Genomic DNA, 16,279 nt, shown 5'->3' with positions numbered 1-16,279 from the left:
TGGGCTGCAGAGAATTTCTCTCTACAGGCTGCAAGTCTTCAGGATGAACAGGCTGTTAGTGCAAGGCAATCCATTTGTGTGGGGATCCACCAGATCCTTCTTGATGGAAAGAGATCCCTAGGGAGCTCCTGCTTTGTGCCAGGGATCGCATGCATACATCAATAGGACAATGTCACACCAAGGCAGGCAGCATTGCTCTGCACTGGATAAAGCAAAGCTCCATGCTTGCCATGCTCTTTTTGCTGTGCTTTTAAGGAGTTACCACTCATTCACAGGCACTCTACATGCTGTAGTCAATATGAGCTCCTGGTATATCCAGCTTTGAGCTCCCAGGCTATAAGAGGAGAGCGCTTTGGCTTTCTCAGCTTAAGCATCTGCCAGCAAATGAATGCAATTATTGTTTTCCAAACAATAAATATGTTATTTCATCTGTTTGATTCCTATTGTTGCCCACCCCAAAATAAAAACATGCCAGAAGAGATTTCAAACACATCCCTAAGGCAGGGCAGTGGGGGGCCAGCACTGCAGGTGGAGGGATTGGCATCAATTAATTGACCAGCATTTCCTTTGGTCCTGAGGCTGGGCAAGCTGTTTGCCTGAGGCACACCCCTCTCCCAAAAAAGCATCATAGTGGGGTGTAGCAGATGCATGCTCCTTTGGAGGATAAGCAGCTCAGATGGGAGCATGCTAATGGCAGTCTTGCATCAAAATTAATAATAATTTTTAAAAATACATGAAACATATAAAAATCATCTGGCCACTCAGTGAATAATGTTCCCCAGGGCAAACTGGCAGTTGAAACGTACAGATAATGATGAAGGGTGGGAGCAGCTCCTGTTAGTCGTTTCCTCTTCCCCAGCCCCAATCCCCACTGTGCCCTCACCCCAATGGGTCGTACCATGAGCCACACTCTCATGCTTAATGATCCAAGATTTGCTAAAGGAGAAAGCCTGTTTCCAGTCAGTCTTGCCTGCCTGTGAGCAAACCTCAGAGCCTGCTGAGGGTGACTACAGGCTGGGGTTTCTGTATGTGGGGAAGCACAGCCCCCTCAGCTCCCAGCACAAGGGTGGCTCGTCCATCAGGTTGGGCTGTGCTCCTCAGATCGCAGCCAGGATGCCTAAAGCAATGCAGAGAATTGCAGCCAGCTGTGCTTATGGTTTTCACTGGCTTAACCCATGTAAGGATATTGGGTTTTAACCCCAAAATCCTACTGTGTGGGACCTGGCAGGAGCAGCACTGCATGCTAAGGCTTCCCTTCATGTCAACTAAAGCTAGTAAGACATAAGCTGGAGAACCCTCTTGGATTTTGTCCAAGCTGGAGAAGCAAAACCGCACATTAAATATGTAACACACAAACCTTAGCATGTGTTGGCTCTGGTTTCCTTGCTCCCGATGCCACATGCAGAAGATGGCATTCCCTCTGCTCCAGCTGTGTTGGGTTCTCTTGAGCAGCTGTTGGCTCATCCATCACTCTGTGTCCTAGCTGACCATGCACGATATATCCCTTCCCTCCCAGTTTCTGTTCTTAAGGTTCCCATTACAGAGTGAACCTTACCTGCTGCTGACAGACAAGACCTTTCTCATCCTACCTCATGGTAGGTGGATGCAGGTGATGGTTCTGCCAGGCAGCCCAGCTTTCTGCCATTCTGCAAATGTCCCATGGCTTCCACTGAGGTCACAGAGTGGTTGGGGTGATAAGAGACCTCGGAGCTCACCCAGTCTCACCCCTGTCATGGAAAGAGCAGGACAGGGCCTGATGGCTTGGCTCTGGCTTGAAGAGCAGCAGGGCTTTGGGAAGACCCTCCTGGTGGAAATAAATAACATTATTTCAGCACCAAGTCTTTGCTTTTCTTATTTCTAGCTTGCAGGAGCTGGTGACAGTCCAAGATCCTGGTGGATGGTCACTTCCCAGTCCCCCAGGCACCTAGGATTAGTCAAATGCTCATCTTAATGATGGCTAAATGAAAAAAGAATTGGCCGACTGCTGCACAATCCTATGTTGCAAGGCCAGGAAATTAATTTGTGCAGCTGCCATTTGGATTGGTGCCATCCACGCGTTTCCTGGGAAGATTGCTGTGCTCTCTGGATGCCTGCAATGTATCTCCTGGTCCCTCCACTCACACACACAGCAGCTGGGAAGTTTCTGGGCCACGAAGAAGGGAGAAAAATTATTTCCTAAAGGAGCCCTTCACATTTCACAGCCACTTTTAGGTGAAATTCAGTCCTTTTGCTTCCAGCACAACAGGCAGGTGCCTTTCTATTAGAGCAGAAAGCTCACATCGTTCCGTGTGAGCCTGTAAAGGGATCAGGGAGCCAGGAATGAAAAAGAAACTTAGTTCTTTCCTCTGGGGTATTCCCTGAACACAAATGGCTTTCTGTGCTCCCTGTCCCTTCCCTAAAACTTTGCGTGGAGCAAAGCCTTTACCTGTACACCATACTGGATGAGCACCAGGGGCTCAGCACCGGGCTGATAGGAGCTATTAGCATGCATAGGGCTCTTCCCTCTTCCTAACTCAATCAGAATAATTCATCAGCAAAAAACCCTCAGTGCCAACTTCCTCTGACAGGTTGTGATTGTAGATGTGCTCTCTGATTCACTTTGGGAGACAAATTGACCAGTGCAGCTCATCGAAGTCAGACTAATGAGTCTCTGTTGGGTCACTGGGAGCACTCATTTATTTATCTATGGATTTGGCCATGGTGCTCATCTCCCAGAGCATACATGCCTAAGCCCTGAGCTGCCAGCTTCTCCAGGAGAGAGCCTGGGGAGGCAGTGCCACAGACCTTACCAAAGCCCAGATAGACTACATCAGAAGCCTTTCCCTCATCCACCATGCAGTCACCCGATCGTAGGAGTCACACAGGACAGAATCACAGAATGGCCAGGGTTGGAAGGGAACTCAAGGACCGTCAATCTCCAACCCCCCCACCACATGCAGGGCCACCAACCTCCACATTTAATGCTAAACCAGGCTGCCCAGGGCCCCATCCAACCTGGCCTTGAACACCTCCAGGGACAGGGCATCCACAGCCTCTCTGGGCAGCTGTTCCAGTACCTCACCACTCTCACAGTAAAGAACTTCCCCCTGACATTCAACCTAAATCTTCCCTCCCTCATCTTAAAACCATTTCCCCTTTAGGTTCTGACAGGCTGCAATGAGGTCACCCCACAGCCTTCTTTTTTCCAAGCTGAACAAGCCCAGTTCTCTCAGCCTGTCTTCGTAGGGGAGGTGCTCCAGCCCCCTGATCATCCCCTGGCCCTCCTCTGGACCCTCTCCAATGCTGGCCATGACCTGACAGTGCACTGTTGTCCCACCACATAATCACACTCAAGACAACACCCCCCACATTCACACCTCTTTCGTTTCCTTCCCATGCAGTCTGAAAGCTGTGCTGATGGGGAAGCCCCAAGACAACACGGTGGACTTGTCGGGCATCCCGCTGACACTGAAGGACCTGGAGCGCGTCACGTCGTACCTGCAGCACAGCTCGGAGCACATCGACACGGTGGAGCTGTGCTTCACCGAGCTGACAGATGAGATGCTGCTGCAGCTGCTGCCTGCACTGTGTGGCCTTCCTCACCTCACCACGTTGTCCCTCAACGGCAACCGGCTCACCAAAGCCATCCTGCGGGACCTCACCGAAACCCTGAAAGACCCCAAGAAGTTTCCCAGCGTCACCTGGATCGACCTCGGGAACAACGTGGACATCTTTTCCTTGCCTCAACCCTTCTTGGTCAGCCTGAAAAGGAGATGCCCAAAGCAAGGCAACCTGCCCACCATTTTGGAGTTTGGCGAAGGGCAGGTCAGCGATTTGGAGAACCAGGATGGCCTGGCTGAGAGTCAGGAGGACCTGCGGAGTGAAAGTTGCAATGAAACCCCATTGGGCAAAGCAGAGGGCAGGACAGTGGAGGAGCAAGGCGCCGAGACACCGCAGACGTGACATCGGCTCCACATTGGGTACATTTGGGTGACAAACCCAAGATCTCCTCATCAGAGGTCCTGGCATGGGTGGATGCAGGCGGTGGGATGCTCTGGGAGCACATTGCCTTCTTCCCCTGTGATGAATATCAGTGCTGCTCCCATCATGCAGAAATGGGATGGTGTTGTATACTTGTATCTCATTCCCTGTTCATCGCAGGGCAGTTGGACTAGATGACCTTGCTGGGTCCCTTCCAGCTCAAATGATTCTATGAAAAGCCAGAAGGGTGTTTTTAAATGAGAGCACTGTGCTTTTTAACCTCTCCAAATACAAATTGCCAAAGTGTTGGAACATGAGGCCCTTAGAAGCACAAAGGGGAGCAGGAAGGTGACCAGATCCAGCAGGATCCCAGCTGGTCACCCCCACACAACAGATGGACAGACTTCACCCACAAGCACTGCACAGAACTGCAACCTTCTCCCATACCAACTTCAGGAGCTGCTGAATACTGTGCCTGGTGAGATCAACACAGAGCCTGATCCCTCTCCAAGGGAACCACTCCAAGCAGGGTGTTCCCACTTCCAGCCCCACAGCAGAGCTTTGCTTTCCTTGTGCTGGCATGGAGCTGGACGGCAGTATGCTCATCACCTGGGTGCTGCTCCCCAGCCTTACTGAGTCCAGCCTTACTCAGGCTGGCCCTGCTGCCTGCCCAGTGCTCACCCAGCCCTAAAATCCAGTTGCTCACCTGCTGAGCTGCTGTGATGACCTCACAGCTTCCCATTCTTGCACCAGAGCCCTCTGTGTGTTTGGGGGAGCAAAATGTAGTGTCTGAAGCCGGGGCTCAAGTCAGGCTCATTGCTGTTGCTGACAAAGGAGACCACAATACTGAAGGTTTATACAAGAAAAAGAACAAACCTTGGGGCTCTTCCCTCTATCACTGCCATTCAGGCTGGGTGGATACGGCCAGCTGAAGGTCCAAAGCACACTGAGGCTTTCAGATCACTTGGCCACATCCTTCCTGACCCAGAAGTGCTTTGTTTGTACAATGCCATTTTGGTTTTTGGCTTGTTTTTATTTTACTCTTTTTTTTTTAGTAACATTCTTCTTATTTCTGGATGGAAAACAGCTCCCAACAGAGCACAGCAATTCGCACTTTGGCTTCTAAGCCACAATTTCATGTGATTCAATGGGTTGATGGTTGGATTAGGTGATCTTAAGAGGTCTTTCCAACCTGATTTATTCTATGATTCCAAACCCAAGGGAAGCTGGGAGAGTGGGAAACACTTCCCCTCCTTTACACTGCACCGACCAAACAGACCTTCCCTTCCCAAGAGGGAGCTCACCTGCCTCTGCCTGCAGCCCTTCCCCTGCACAGCTTTGCAGCATTGCTTTGCACCTGGGAGCAGTGACCTCTAGTTTTGCTTTTCTGAGTGCAAACAGCATTGTAAGCACTCAGACTTTTTGGTTGTCCCTCATTTCCCATGGCTGCACCAGGAAGCTGCACGCCTTTTGCAGGGGGGTTCATGCTGACAGTTGTTGTTTCTCCTCCAAGTACGTAACTTAGAAGAAGCTCTGCTGCTCGTTTTAATACACATAGCAAAGTTCTGTATGATTTGCATGTACCTAAGCCTTTTGTTTGTCTGGTTGTTTTTTAACGCTAACTCTTTCAACTGGCATGAAAAACACTTTGCAGTGAATCAACTGTTCTGTTTGAAATAAAGGAGCTATCTGTAATCAAAATAAATGCCAATGTTTAATAAAATGTTGAGGTCTCCTCTGTTACAGCTGATGCCCAGCATCCCAGGTCTAGCCTGCAAAGCCACATACAGTGCTTCCCATAGTACAGAAGGCTGTTTGTTTTGGCCAGCAGCTCTTAAGCAGACCTAAAAATAAGGACTCGAGAGCTGAAAATTAGAATGTTAATGCTGATTGAGGTCATCTGTCATCAAGGTAGGGAGGGAACATTCACCTTAAAATTGTGATGTCCATAATATCTTGGTGCTGAGGCTTGGTTAGTCACTCCCAGCAGCACCAGGCTGCTCTGCTCAAGCATGGAGGAAGCTCATCTATAGGAAGAAGATGCATTCCTTCAGCAATAAGGCTGATTATTCATTTACAGAGATTATGTCAGTGGGGGACCTGAGACTGCAGGGCAGGCGTGGGGGCTGGAGAGGTGGCAGCCACCCATCCCTGAGAGTGGGAAGGAGGAAAGCATCAAAGCAGCACTGGGAATGCCAAGGAGCACAGGAACACTTTGGCACTTCTGCTCAGTGGGTTGCAGAGGAGATGCCCAGAGCCCACACAGAGCCACAGCAGGGGAAAGGAAAAATGGAGTGGAAGCAGCATCACAGCAGGACAGACCCCAACTCCAGGGTGACTCACTGGGATTGATATTGCATTTGAGCACTGATGTTCCAGCACTTCCTACAGTTCAGTGCACCTCATTTCAGCACTGGAGGAGGAGGATGCTCACGCATGGGCTGCTTTTGTGCCCTCAAAAAAACAAAACCCCCCACATCCCATTAACTAGCACTGTCTCACCTCCAGCTGCTATTGCCATGGAGACTGATTGACCTTATTAGCAGTACTCACAGAATGATGAAAACTAACAAACCTGTAACCTCTCCAGCGTGATGCACTGAGCAGAGGATTTGCCAGCACTTGCAAAAGAAGGGGTTCTCTGCTGCAGCTCTGCTCTTTATCTCAGCAAAAAGCAGTTTGTAATACATTTCTTTTATTCCCTCCCAAGCACTCCAGAGAGAAACCCAATAGAAATTAAAGCAGAGGAGGTGGTGGGTATGGGTTGTTTTTTTTGCTTATATTGGTACTTTGTGGCCTCAAGAGCGTACAGCAGGATGTGCATACACATTAGCAGGAAAATATGCTGCTTGGGAGCATGAAACATGCTTCTCTGGGGACAGTGCAAGGTTTCTACACATGGCACACATGTCTGGTGAGCTACCTGCAGAGTGCAGCCAATGGGAAACACTGATTTTTGGTATGATTTTTGGGTGGTCCAACCCAGAGCCAGGAGTTGGACTCAATGATCCCTATGGGTCCCTTCCAACTTAGGATATTGTATGATTCTATTCAATTATTTAGGATTTTGGGGGCTGCAGCTCAGTCATAACAAATGCTACAGTGATACCGTGGTTATCACAAGGAACATCAGCTCCTGGAAGAGGTTATGTTAAAGATTGCAGCTGCAATGCCACGGTGCCTGGGATCCGACATTTTTCTCCTTATTAGCAAGAGGAAAAGTGCTGGTGAGAGGAATCTGCTGCATTATTTACTGGCAGCTCACAGCAGTGTTTAGTGCTGCTTGTGGAGGTAGCACAGCTGCTGGAGCTCAGCTGATAGGGGAAAATGTACAGAGCAGCAGCTGGAGAAGTAATGAAGTGTTATCCCTTAAGGGTCACCTGGGTGATACACAAAGCACTGAGCAGCACCAGTGGTGCACAGCCCTCACTGGAATCACTTTCCTTGGTGGAGCAATAAGAACACTGCAGGACCCACATGGCAGATATGGAGCAGCAGGAAGGATCAGCTTCTGTGAGCAGGGGTGGATGAATGAGGCCATCCTCCCATTGCCATCCATCATCTCCTGCATTCTAATGAGCAAACATTCCTCCCAGTTGCGACACTTCCATTCTGCTAAGACTACAACCCAAAATACTCGGTCTCTCATGCTGTGGTAATGCTACAGGTCTTGGCCAGGAGCAGGGCTCTCCTGCAGGAGATGCTTACAAACAGCCCCAGCAAGTTGTACTAGGAAGGGACAACTCTGGATCTTGCAGCAGCACATGAGATGCAGTGCCCAGGTGGAAAACAGCAATTGCCCTTGGCAGACAAAGATCATGGCATGCTCCACCAGCACTAAATGCATCTGAAGCACATCAGGCTTGGAGTTGCTGTTCCTGCACCAAAGCTCAGAAACCAACTCCTGACATCCTAGGAAAAGCCATTCTGCTCCTTATAGGGATTATCAATAACAAGACAGGCACTCCAGATCTCTCATTTCATGTCTGGTGAGCATCTGCAAAGCCATCTCTGCTGGAAGTTATTAAACTGTTCTGCTTTGCAATAAACACAAACTGCTTTTGTTACTCATCAGCAGCCTCCTGCAGGGTTCCCCCACCCTGTGGAGTTGCCCTGCGTGGTCTTCAGCCAAAAATCCATGCTTCCAGCAGCCCAGAGAGAAGCACCCGGCGGCTTCCAGGTCTTCTCCATGCCAGGGGAAGAAAATAAACCAGTGGAGTCTACACAGCAGCCCCCAGGAAGGCCTTTCTAAGCTGCATTTGGTGGATTTAGCCAAGCAACGGGTTGCAAGCATGGCTGTCTAGTCGCCCTGTTGCTCCCTATGTGTGGAAATCAGAGCCACACTGAGACCTCAGAGCATTGTAACACAGCACCTCTGTGTCAATAGCTGGGACACATGCAGTGACCCAGTCTGGTTATATGCAATACCACAACATAAGGGAGGGACGGGGGCCTTAATGAAACTGAGAAACAAATCCAGGTGTAAAACACAGGAATGAGCCTCCCTTTTCCTCTTTTGCAGCCACCTCTACTCCTGGCAAGACCTGCAGTTTTTATACAAATGAAACATAAAGCAGCAGCAAAGAACCCATCTGAGCACCATGCTCAGGAATGTGCTAATCCAGCTCTTCCCTAACAAACTCCTGTTGAACTCTGTGCAGAGAATTACAGGCAAAAAATAACACAAAATGAAAGGGCATCCACCTTAGAGCTGCCTTCACGCATAGCTTTCCAATAGAACTTCACTTTTTTCTTTTTCACCTTCTCCACTGCACACAGATGCTTCTTAAATTACAAATACAAAGGGTAAGTAATTTTCCAAGCACTCTGGGGGAAGCTGTGCTTCATTGCAAGCTCAGAGCTCCCCTCCAACACACAGGCTGGAAACTGCTTCTCACAGAGCTGAAGGTGAAAATGCAACATTTCAGCTTTCTGTTCCACATTGTGCCTTTTGCTGGCCCATTTGCCAGGCAGACCTGACAGCTATGTTCAGGTTTTTGCTCAAGATGGACAAAGAGCAAGAGGGGCTTTTGCAAGCATGCTCCAATCCAACTGGCTGGTAGGCATTTTCCAGACAACATGCAAAAATTACTGTAAAATCAGGGGGTGTTCAGCCAGGAAAAATAGCAGAGGGATAGCTTACAGCATCGCAATGCTCAGCAAAGAATGGGCTCCATCTCAAGGTCTGCCCTGCTGCCATGCAGAGACAGCATCAGGCTTCCAACTGCACTCCCAAGGGAGAGATGGAAGGCATGAGCTGTGCTCCCTGCACATTGAGGCAATTAAGATCATCAAATCCAACTGTCCACCCATTCCCACTAAAACATTAAACTGCACACGTCCAACATGAGCCTGGTGTCAGCATCAGCACATTCAACACAGCTGACATAAATGGGATTAAAGCAGAATTCTCTGATGACTATATGCAGAATTCAAGCACTCTGTGATACCAGATAGAAAACGAGGTCCCAGTGTTTCTGAAGGGTATTTCTGAAGCAGGTACAACAGAACATGAGATATTTTGTGTATTTCTGGGTACAGAAGTCTTTACTACCTTCTCACAGAATGGTTGGAATTGGAAGGGACCCCCACAGGCCATCTGGTCCCACTCCCTGCAGTGCACAGGGACTCCCACAGCTCCACCAGGGGCTCAGAGCCCCTCCAGCCTGACCCTGGGGGTCTGCAGGGATGGGCACCACCACCACCCTGTGCAGCACCTCATCACCCTCATCGTAAACAACTTCTTCCTTAAATCCAATCTAAATCTCCTCTCTTAGTTGGAAACCATTTCCCCTTGTCCTATCACAGCAGACCCTGCTCAAGAGCCTTGTATTTCAACCCATGTGCCCTTCCAGCTCATCAGTTCTATTCCCCCTCCCTCCCAGCCCACCAAACCTTCTTCCAAAACCCAAGCTGCCCCTCACAAGGAGCTCCTCCTGCAATCCCACACACCATCTGCAGCCCATTGATGCTTCCTCCTCCCTCCTTCACTGCTAGGAAAACCCAAAAGGTGGAATCAGACACCACATTCTCTGGGAAGTCACCATTTTTCCTACCTGCATTTTGTCTTCACAACAGAGATTGGCACCAACTCTTCTTCCTCTGCCAAGTTTGACCTGTGCTGCTGCTGCTCCACCTGAATGCCAAAGCTGCCAGCACTGCCCACCTTGCTGCTTGATCCTACCACTCAGCAGGGCAGATTAGATAATAAACATTGTAGCACTTCTTTTTTTATAGACCACTGAATTGCATTAAAGAAAGAAGGAAGAACTCTGCCTTGTGCTCAAGCTGCTGTTTTTGAGGAGCATTAAATGGGGGCATGTGTTTAAAACGAGGAGGAGGGGCACAGCCTCACCTGGGGCCCCAACGAGCACCAGCTGTGGCAGCACCAAGCTCAAGCCCTGTTGAAAGCCTCCTGGCTTTTAATGAGGTTTTCCAATCTCCAACTCAGGTTGTGCCACTCCTCACAGCTCCCTGCTGTCCTCAAGACCAGATTGTCAGAGGTTGCAGGGGGGAAATTCTATTTGCAGTTCTGCAATAATACCCTCTGTGAACCGACCCTTGCTGCTCACTCCCCATAGCAGTGCTTCTGGATGTGCCAAGGGGAGGGCAGATGTTCCCCAATTATGGTGTAGCTGTTGCCATTTTCTGCTGCTCTCTGCCCCCAAAGCCAACTTTTTCCTCCCCTTCAGCTGCTGACACGCTGCCAAGTGACACAGCGCTGCTGTCATCTCCAAAGACCTTTTTGAAGCTTAAAGGCAGCAGCTTTGAAACCCTTTTCCTTGATGTTTGGGTTAGCAAACAGCACAGCACTGACACACAGGCTCTGCACTGCCTTCTGCAAACATGGAGCAGCCCTGCAGAGGTGCTGCTACAGAAGCACACAGGCTGGCTTAGCAAGGTGACTGGACACACTTTAAATCCATCTTTGGTTCAGAGACTTTCCATTATTTTCTAAAATCACCGTGGCATCTCATAGCTGCAGGTTTGTATCTGGCTTTGAGACAATTCTCATCATCTTCACAGCAGGTTCCCTGCATATTTCCCATCCCAAGGAGCACTCAGCATAAAGATTTTATTTATTTGCTGCTACAGCTGAAAGTAGCACACATACTTGATTTAATACACTTAAGCAAAAGTGTGTTAGCAACACCTTACTAAGCCCTTCCCTTTCACTCTATGATCCTCAAATTCTTCCTCTGTAGCATGGAGATGACACAGCTTCATGGGAATGCTGGCAGACCATCTCAAGGTTATCTGAAGGAGGCAGAAGAGATGTAAAACATTTCATCTGCTGTTGTTGTGGGCTAGAGTTGAATAAGAGTTCACCTGAGCAAACCTGAGCTCATCATCCTCCAAAGGGACCTGGAAAAGCAGAAGTGAGAAGGTCACTCAAACACCCAGAAAACAAGGTGATAAAAAACCAAAGGGAGCTCATAAAAAAAGTCAGAGGCTCATACTGAGAATAGCTGTGCAATTAATTTACAACAAGCCATAACAAGTGAAAACTCTATAATGAAAAATCTAACTAATTGCAAAATTGAACAAGTGTCTGACAAAGAAACCCTCTGAATTATTGGAGATGACAGCATTTGGAGTTGATTAAAACTGCAGGGATTTTGAATGCCATCTCCTCACTATGAATTATTTACTGCTTTGTAATTTGCTCAGGTTCCTCAGCGCAGGTGTTAGGCTGAAAGGTGTTTATTGGTTTCAGCTGAGCTGGAGCTCAACATTCACCACCATGGAGACGCACCTGGGCTTCACTGCATGGACTCCTGTCTGCACAGTGTTCTCCTCAGCATGCTCTACATCCAGTTCCACCTGTTAGCTCCTTTAAAGTCAATCAGGTGCTACGAACATGCATGGAATGGTTTAAGTCCAACCCCCCTGCAGTGAACAGGGGTGCCCTCAGCTCCATCAGGCACCCAGAGCCGTGTCTGGCCTGACCTTGAGCTGAGCTCTGGATAAGGGTGAGGATGGCCAAGGATCTCATTGGCATTTGGAGTCTTTTCCCTCCCAAGTAGCTCAGAGTCTCTGGCAGCTGAGGAATTTGTTAATGCACCAGTTGGAAGTAAACAAACCCCTCAGTTTTCCTTGCATGACACTAATATCATTTTAGTCATCCCTGCTAGAAAACAGCAATTCCTCTCGCAGTGCCTTGCTCTCTCCTCCACTGATTTAAAATGATGAGGGAGAGAAGAGTTTAAAAATTAACTGCTCTTCTATCTACCTTCAAGAGATAAAGAGTGAAACTTCACAGTCGAAAACCATCTTTATTCTGAAATATGCAGTAGATCACTTCCTCCCTTCTCATTAGGTGGATACAGGCAGCTGGAAGTGATTCAACCAGAACAGCAGCTACCAAGCCATGAAAGAGCACATTATTCGGACTGGCTAATAGCTGAAATATATTAATTACAGTAATTCATGGTTTCACTAGTGCTTAATTTAATGCTTATGTACATAAAATTGCCTTACAATAACTAATCAAGAAATGATAGCCAGCACTGGCATGAAATGTGAAGCTTGCAGTTTATGACCATGCTGGAAAGGCAGCCATCTCCCTACACTCCTCTCCTGAAGGCACCCACCACACCATGCTTGCTTTCTTATTCCACATCTTCCTCACGCAACATTAGAAAGGACCTAGGGTGAAACCAACACGACGTTACTGAAACTCAGCCTCCTGTTGTTCTCTCTTCCCTGGACAGAAATTACAGGTCAGCCCCTTCTCCTCTTGTTTAGTGCCCAACGTTAAAGAGTGAGGATTTCTGTCTTCTTAGCACAAAGCCATTATTCGCATCACAGAGGGCATTTTTGAGCTGGCATCCTTGGCACCACCTCAGTACAGCAGGAAAGACACGAACAACGCGAGGTCTCTTGGAGCAGCCCCTCCACATCAGGGCAGCAGTTACAGCACGTCTTGGTGGGTAGCAGCACCACGTGTCATCATTGTGCTTTCTCACAAATGAATTAACAACACAACATCAGCATCTCCCTTATTGCTGTGAGCTGGCACTCAGCCATCTGTGGCTCATTGAACAACTGAGCCAAAAACTTCTTGTTTCCATTTACAGAAAGCGTGGCCACGCTAAGCACCATTATCATAAATGGTGCACAGAACCTCATTTAGAACAAAACTCCACGAGCTCCTTCTGAAGCCTTTAAAAACATTCTTAACTACAATGTATATTATTAGCTGCTTATAGCAGCTAAAAATCATCATCTGTCAACCAGTCCTAATACAAAAGCTCTTAAAATTAGGTGAAAATAGTTACATGACAGAGCCATATTCATTGTTTATTTTTTTCAACTTTGATATCTGACCAGCTATTTCAAAGGCTGCAAATGAACTGTACAAAATGGCTTCTAGGTCATTCCTAACCTCTTGCTACTTCTGAACTACCATTTTTGACTGACAGCTGCTGTGTCAGCCTTGCTTAAGGGCTGTTTCCTGGCACACATCCTAAGAACTTCGTATAGGATGGAAGTTTTGTCCCTTTCAAAAGCAACATCAATGTATGTTCCACCTGGAGCTGTACAGCTGATCTGAAAGCTTTAGATTCCCATTCCCACTGCATAAGCATACAGTCACATGCAATTAGTTTATTAATGTCATTACCTCCTTTCTACATACGCTCTGAAGTACATTAGAATCTTTCACTTGGTGACACCAAGTGGGCAAAACGGTCAGCAACATCTGCCTTCTTTACTCTTTACCACCTACAAGAAAGACAGCTATCAAGCCACAGAGGATCTTTTTCTCTTTCTTCCCATCTGGAAATCAGTTCCTATTTGAACCACTATTTAGAGAAGACACATACAATTAGCTAAACAAATGCTGCTGCTGCAGAAACAGATTATACAGTATCCCCATCAGACCTTGAGGCCAAGTTTCAAGACTGAACAAGCTACAGAAACAGTTGCATTTGCCCTAATTTGAACACTTGCTTTTCTTGCTGTTGGGGTATTAGGGCCTAATACAGTACACAGTATTAGTGTATATTATCTACAGTAAGCACAGCAGCAGTCTTAGCAGTATGTGTTTAAACTGCTTAAACTACCAAACACCAGATAGAATGCTTACAACTGAGGCCTGTTCACACAATCTGCAGAAACTTCACTCTCATGTATACACCCACTGCATCATATAACAGCAAATCATAGAAGCATGCATGTGTATCAAAGATGTGTTGGGCAATAAAGTCTCATTTCTTTATGCAATGAGTGACAAAAGCAGACTGAAGGTTTGGTTTTTGTTTTACAACTTTAATGTGTATCAAAACAGTCTGAACACTGTTTTATCTTAAAAGTTCACACATAGAAAAACAGGCGGTGTTTTCAAAGATCAGCTGCCAAGCTCACTCATGTTCCATTGGGTTCCTTCTTCCTCAAACAAACGTGCTTTCAGCATCAACACCTGCAATACAACGGCAGGAATAAGTTGACCATCCAACATTCGTTGCTTACCTTTTTGTTAATTTAAGTGATATCATCAGAAAAACCTTTGCTCACCACCAGTCAATCTGCCGGTAATTCCAGCAATTTTTGGTTAATTTCATCATATGATATCCTCAGATACATTGCTGTGTTTCTAAAACAAGCACCTTTGTTCTATACTGCTGTATATAGTGCAGAAGACAGCAGCTCCTGTATGTTTACCCTCAGTATTTCAGTCCAACAAAGTGCTGTTTTGTCCTACAACTTCATCAATCACTGTTTTAGAGCTAAAAACACACAGGAAAAAAAAAAAAAAGCCAATGAAAATGCTCTCAACCACACAATGTTTGTGAGACTGCAGCCCAAAAGCACCACAGTGAATTAAGAGCACACAGAATGTTAAAACTCACCCACAACAAACTCTTCAAACTCTTGCTCTTCCAGTCTCACTTCTGTCCCAGGGCCGTGTGAAGGGCTGTAACATAAATAGACATTAATCATTATGATTCTATGATTAACAGCTATGAGTATGTGGCAAGTGGTAATTATATCTAAGGATCCCAGAAAATTGGCTAAGTAAGAGAGGAAGGAAAAGGAAGGAAAGTAGATTGATTCAAGCCATGAAGGATAACCATACAAAATATGCTTCCCGTGTGTTTTTTGTTTTTTGGTTTTTTTTTTAATACGATCAATAAGATCCATTTATTCTCAACAGATTCTGCCTGTTAGGAATCTCTACGTGGCCCAATGAAATTCACCACCTACCTTCACATTACGGCCATCTCCAGAGATGCCTGCTCCCAATCCTTATTGTATCACATCACCTGGAAATCCCAGGTTCTGCAAAGCAAATAAACATTGACCCATTAGTCCTAGCAGACAAGGCGTAGACGACTTCAAGTTCACACACGTGCAGCTGTATTTCAGACAAATAAGAAGGTTATCGTCAGTTCTCGCATCTGACGGCACTTCCTATTCTGGGGTATCATCATCAACAGCCAGCAACTCTGATAGGTCAATACACAGAGGAACAGCTTCACGCTGAATTGAATGTACCCTGTCCCTTTGCTAATATAAAGCATTAACTCTGTTATCAGGACATGACGTTTGCTTTTCATAGCTTTATATGCTTAATTAAAACTGCTACAGGTTATTTTCAATTAGCAGCCCTGCACTTAGCTACTTTATATCACTGGTATACAAGGAAAGATCTAGAATGTTCTTAACACGTTACTCTTTGCTTCGAGGCATCGTTCCGCTGGGGAAACAGACACCAAACAAGCATTAAAGCAGTACTCCTCAGCAGTAAGTCTAGCAAATCACAGAAATACGTTTGCTACAATAAGTCTCTCAAGGATCAAAGGAGGAAAAGGGGGGGGGAGGGGAAGGAAAGGGAAGTGAGGAGGAGGTATAAAAGTAAAAACCCACAGTAGGCCTCAGAAGGCTCAGCACTAAGAATCTGCCCCAACCCAAGTCCTCCCAGCCTCGCTCACCTCAGTTCGGACCGCGGCGCAGCTGCCAGAGCACTCCGAGCGGGGCCCTGGGCCCCCATCCGCCTCCATGAGGGCCTGCGGGGACGGGATGAGCGAGACCCAGTCGCCTTTACATCCCTCAACTGCCGCCTGTAGCCCCTGGGGGGCGAGGAGGAACGGCGTGCATCACCGCTGCCCGGGGGTGGAAGCCCTCACCTCAGCCCTGCCGAGCACCTTCCACACAAGACCCCACCGCCACCGGGCGCACGAGGAGAAAGGGCGGGAAGAACCGTTGCCGCCGCTTATAAAGGCTCGGGATGTGCCATCCTACCGTGGGGGGGGCAGGCCGCACCGCTGTTCTCGCGAGGTACAGCCCGCCTCACTGCTCTCGCGAGAGGTGGGTG

The 16,279-nt window shown here is 47.6% G+C and overlaps 1 protein-coding gene, 1 long non-coding RNA gene and 2 other non-coding genes across 4 annotated transcripts in view; 1 reads left to right on the top strand and 3 right to left on the bottom strand.

Annotated features, from left to right (window-relative positions):
* Positions 1-5,674, top strand: part of LRRC75A (leucine rich repeat containing 75A) — a 46,202-nt gene extending 40,528 nt beyond the window's left edge. The window contains exon 4 of the mRNA XM_048966590.1: positions 3,381-5,674. Within this exon, the coding sequence (XP_048822547.1) occupies positions 3,381-3,942 (562 nt within the window). The 3' untranslated portion in view covers positions 3,943-5,674. The remainder of the gene's footprint in view (positions 1-3,380) is intronic.
* A 633-nt stretch (positions 5,675-6,307) lies between these two features.
* Positions 6,308-16,223, bottom strand: LOC125702834 (uncharacterized). Its single transcript, XR_007380712.1, has 5 exons — positions 15,897-16,223; positions 15,169-15,243; positions 14,814-14,878; positions 13,586-14,383; positions 6,308-11,325 (listed from the first exon to the last, which is right to left on the bottom strand). It is a non-coding gene; the product is annotated as an uncharacterized LOC125702834 (long non-coding RNA).
* LOC125703201 (small nucleolar RNA SNORD65) lies at positions 14,457-14,530 on the bottom strand. Its single transcript, XR_007380791.1, has one exon. It is a non-coding gene; the product is annotated as a small nucleolar RNA SNORD65 (small nucleolar RNA).
* On the bottom strand, positions 15,325-15,399 carry LOC125703197 (small nucleolar RNA SNORD49). Its single transcript, XR_007380787.1, has one exon. It is a non-coding gene; the product is annotated as a small nucleolar RNA SNORD49 (small nucleolar RNA).
* Positions 16,224-16,279: the final 56 nt, after the last annotated feature.

Source organism: Lagopus muta, chromosome 20 (genome assembly GCF_023343835.1).
Source record: "Lagopus muta isolate bLagMut1 chromosome 20, bLagMut1 primary, whole genome shotgun sequence".
Classification (NCBI taxonomy): domain Eukaryota; kingdom Metazoa; phylum Chordata; class Aves; order Galliformes; family Phasianidae; genus Lagopus; species Lagopus muta.
Note: the sequence above shows the minus strand (reverse complement) of the source record. Positions and strands in the feature narration are given on the sequence as shown.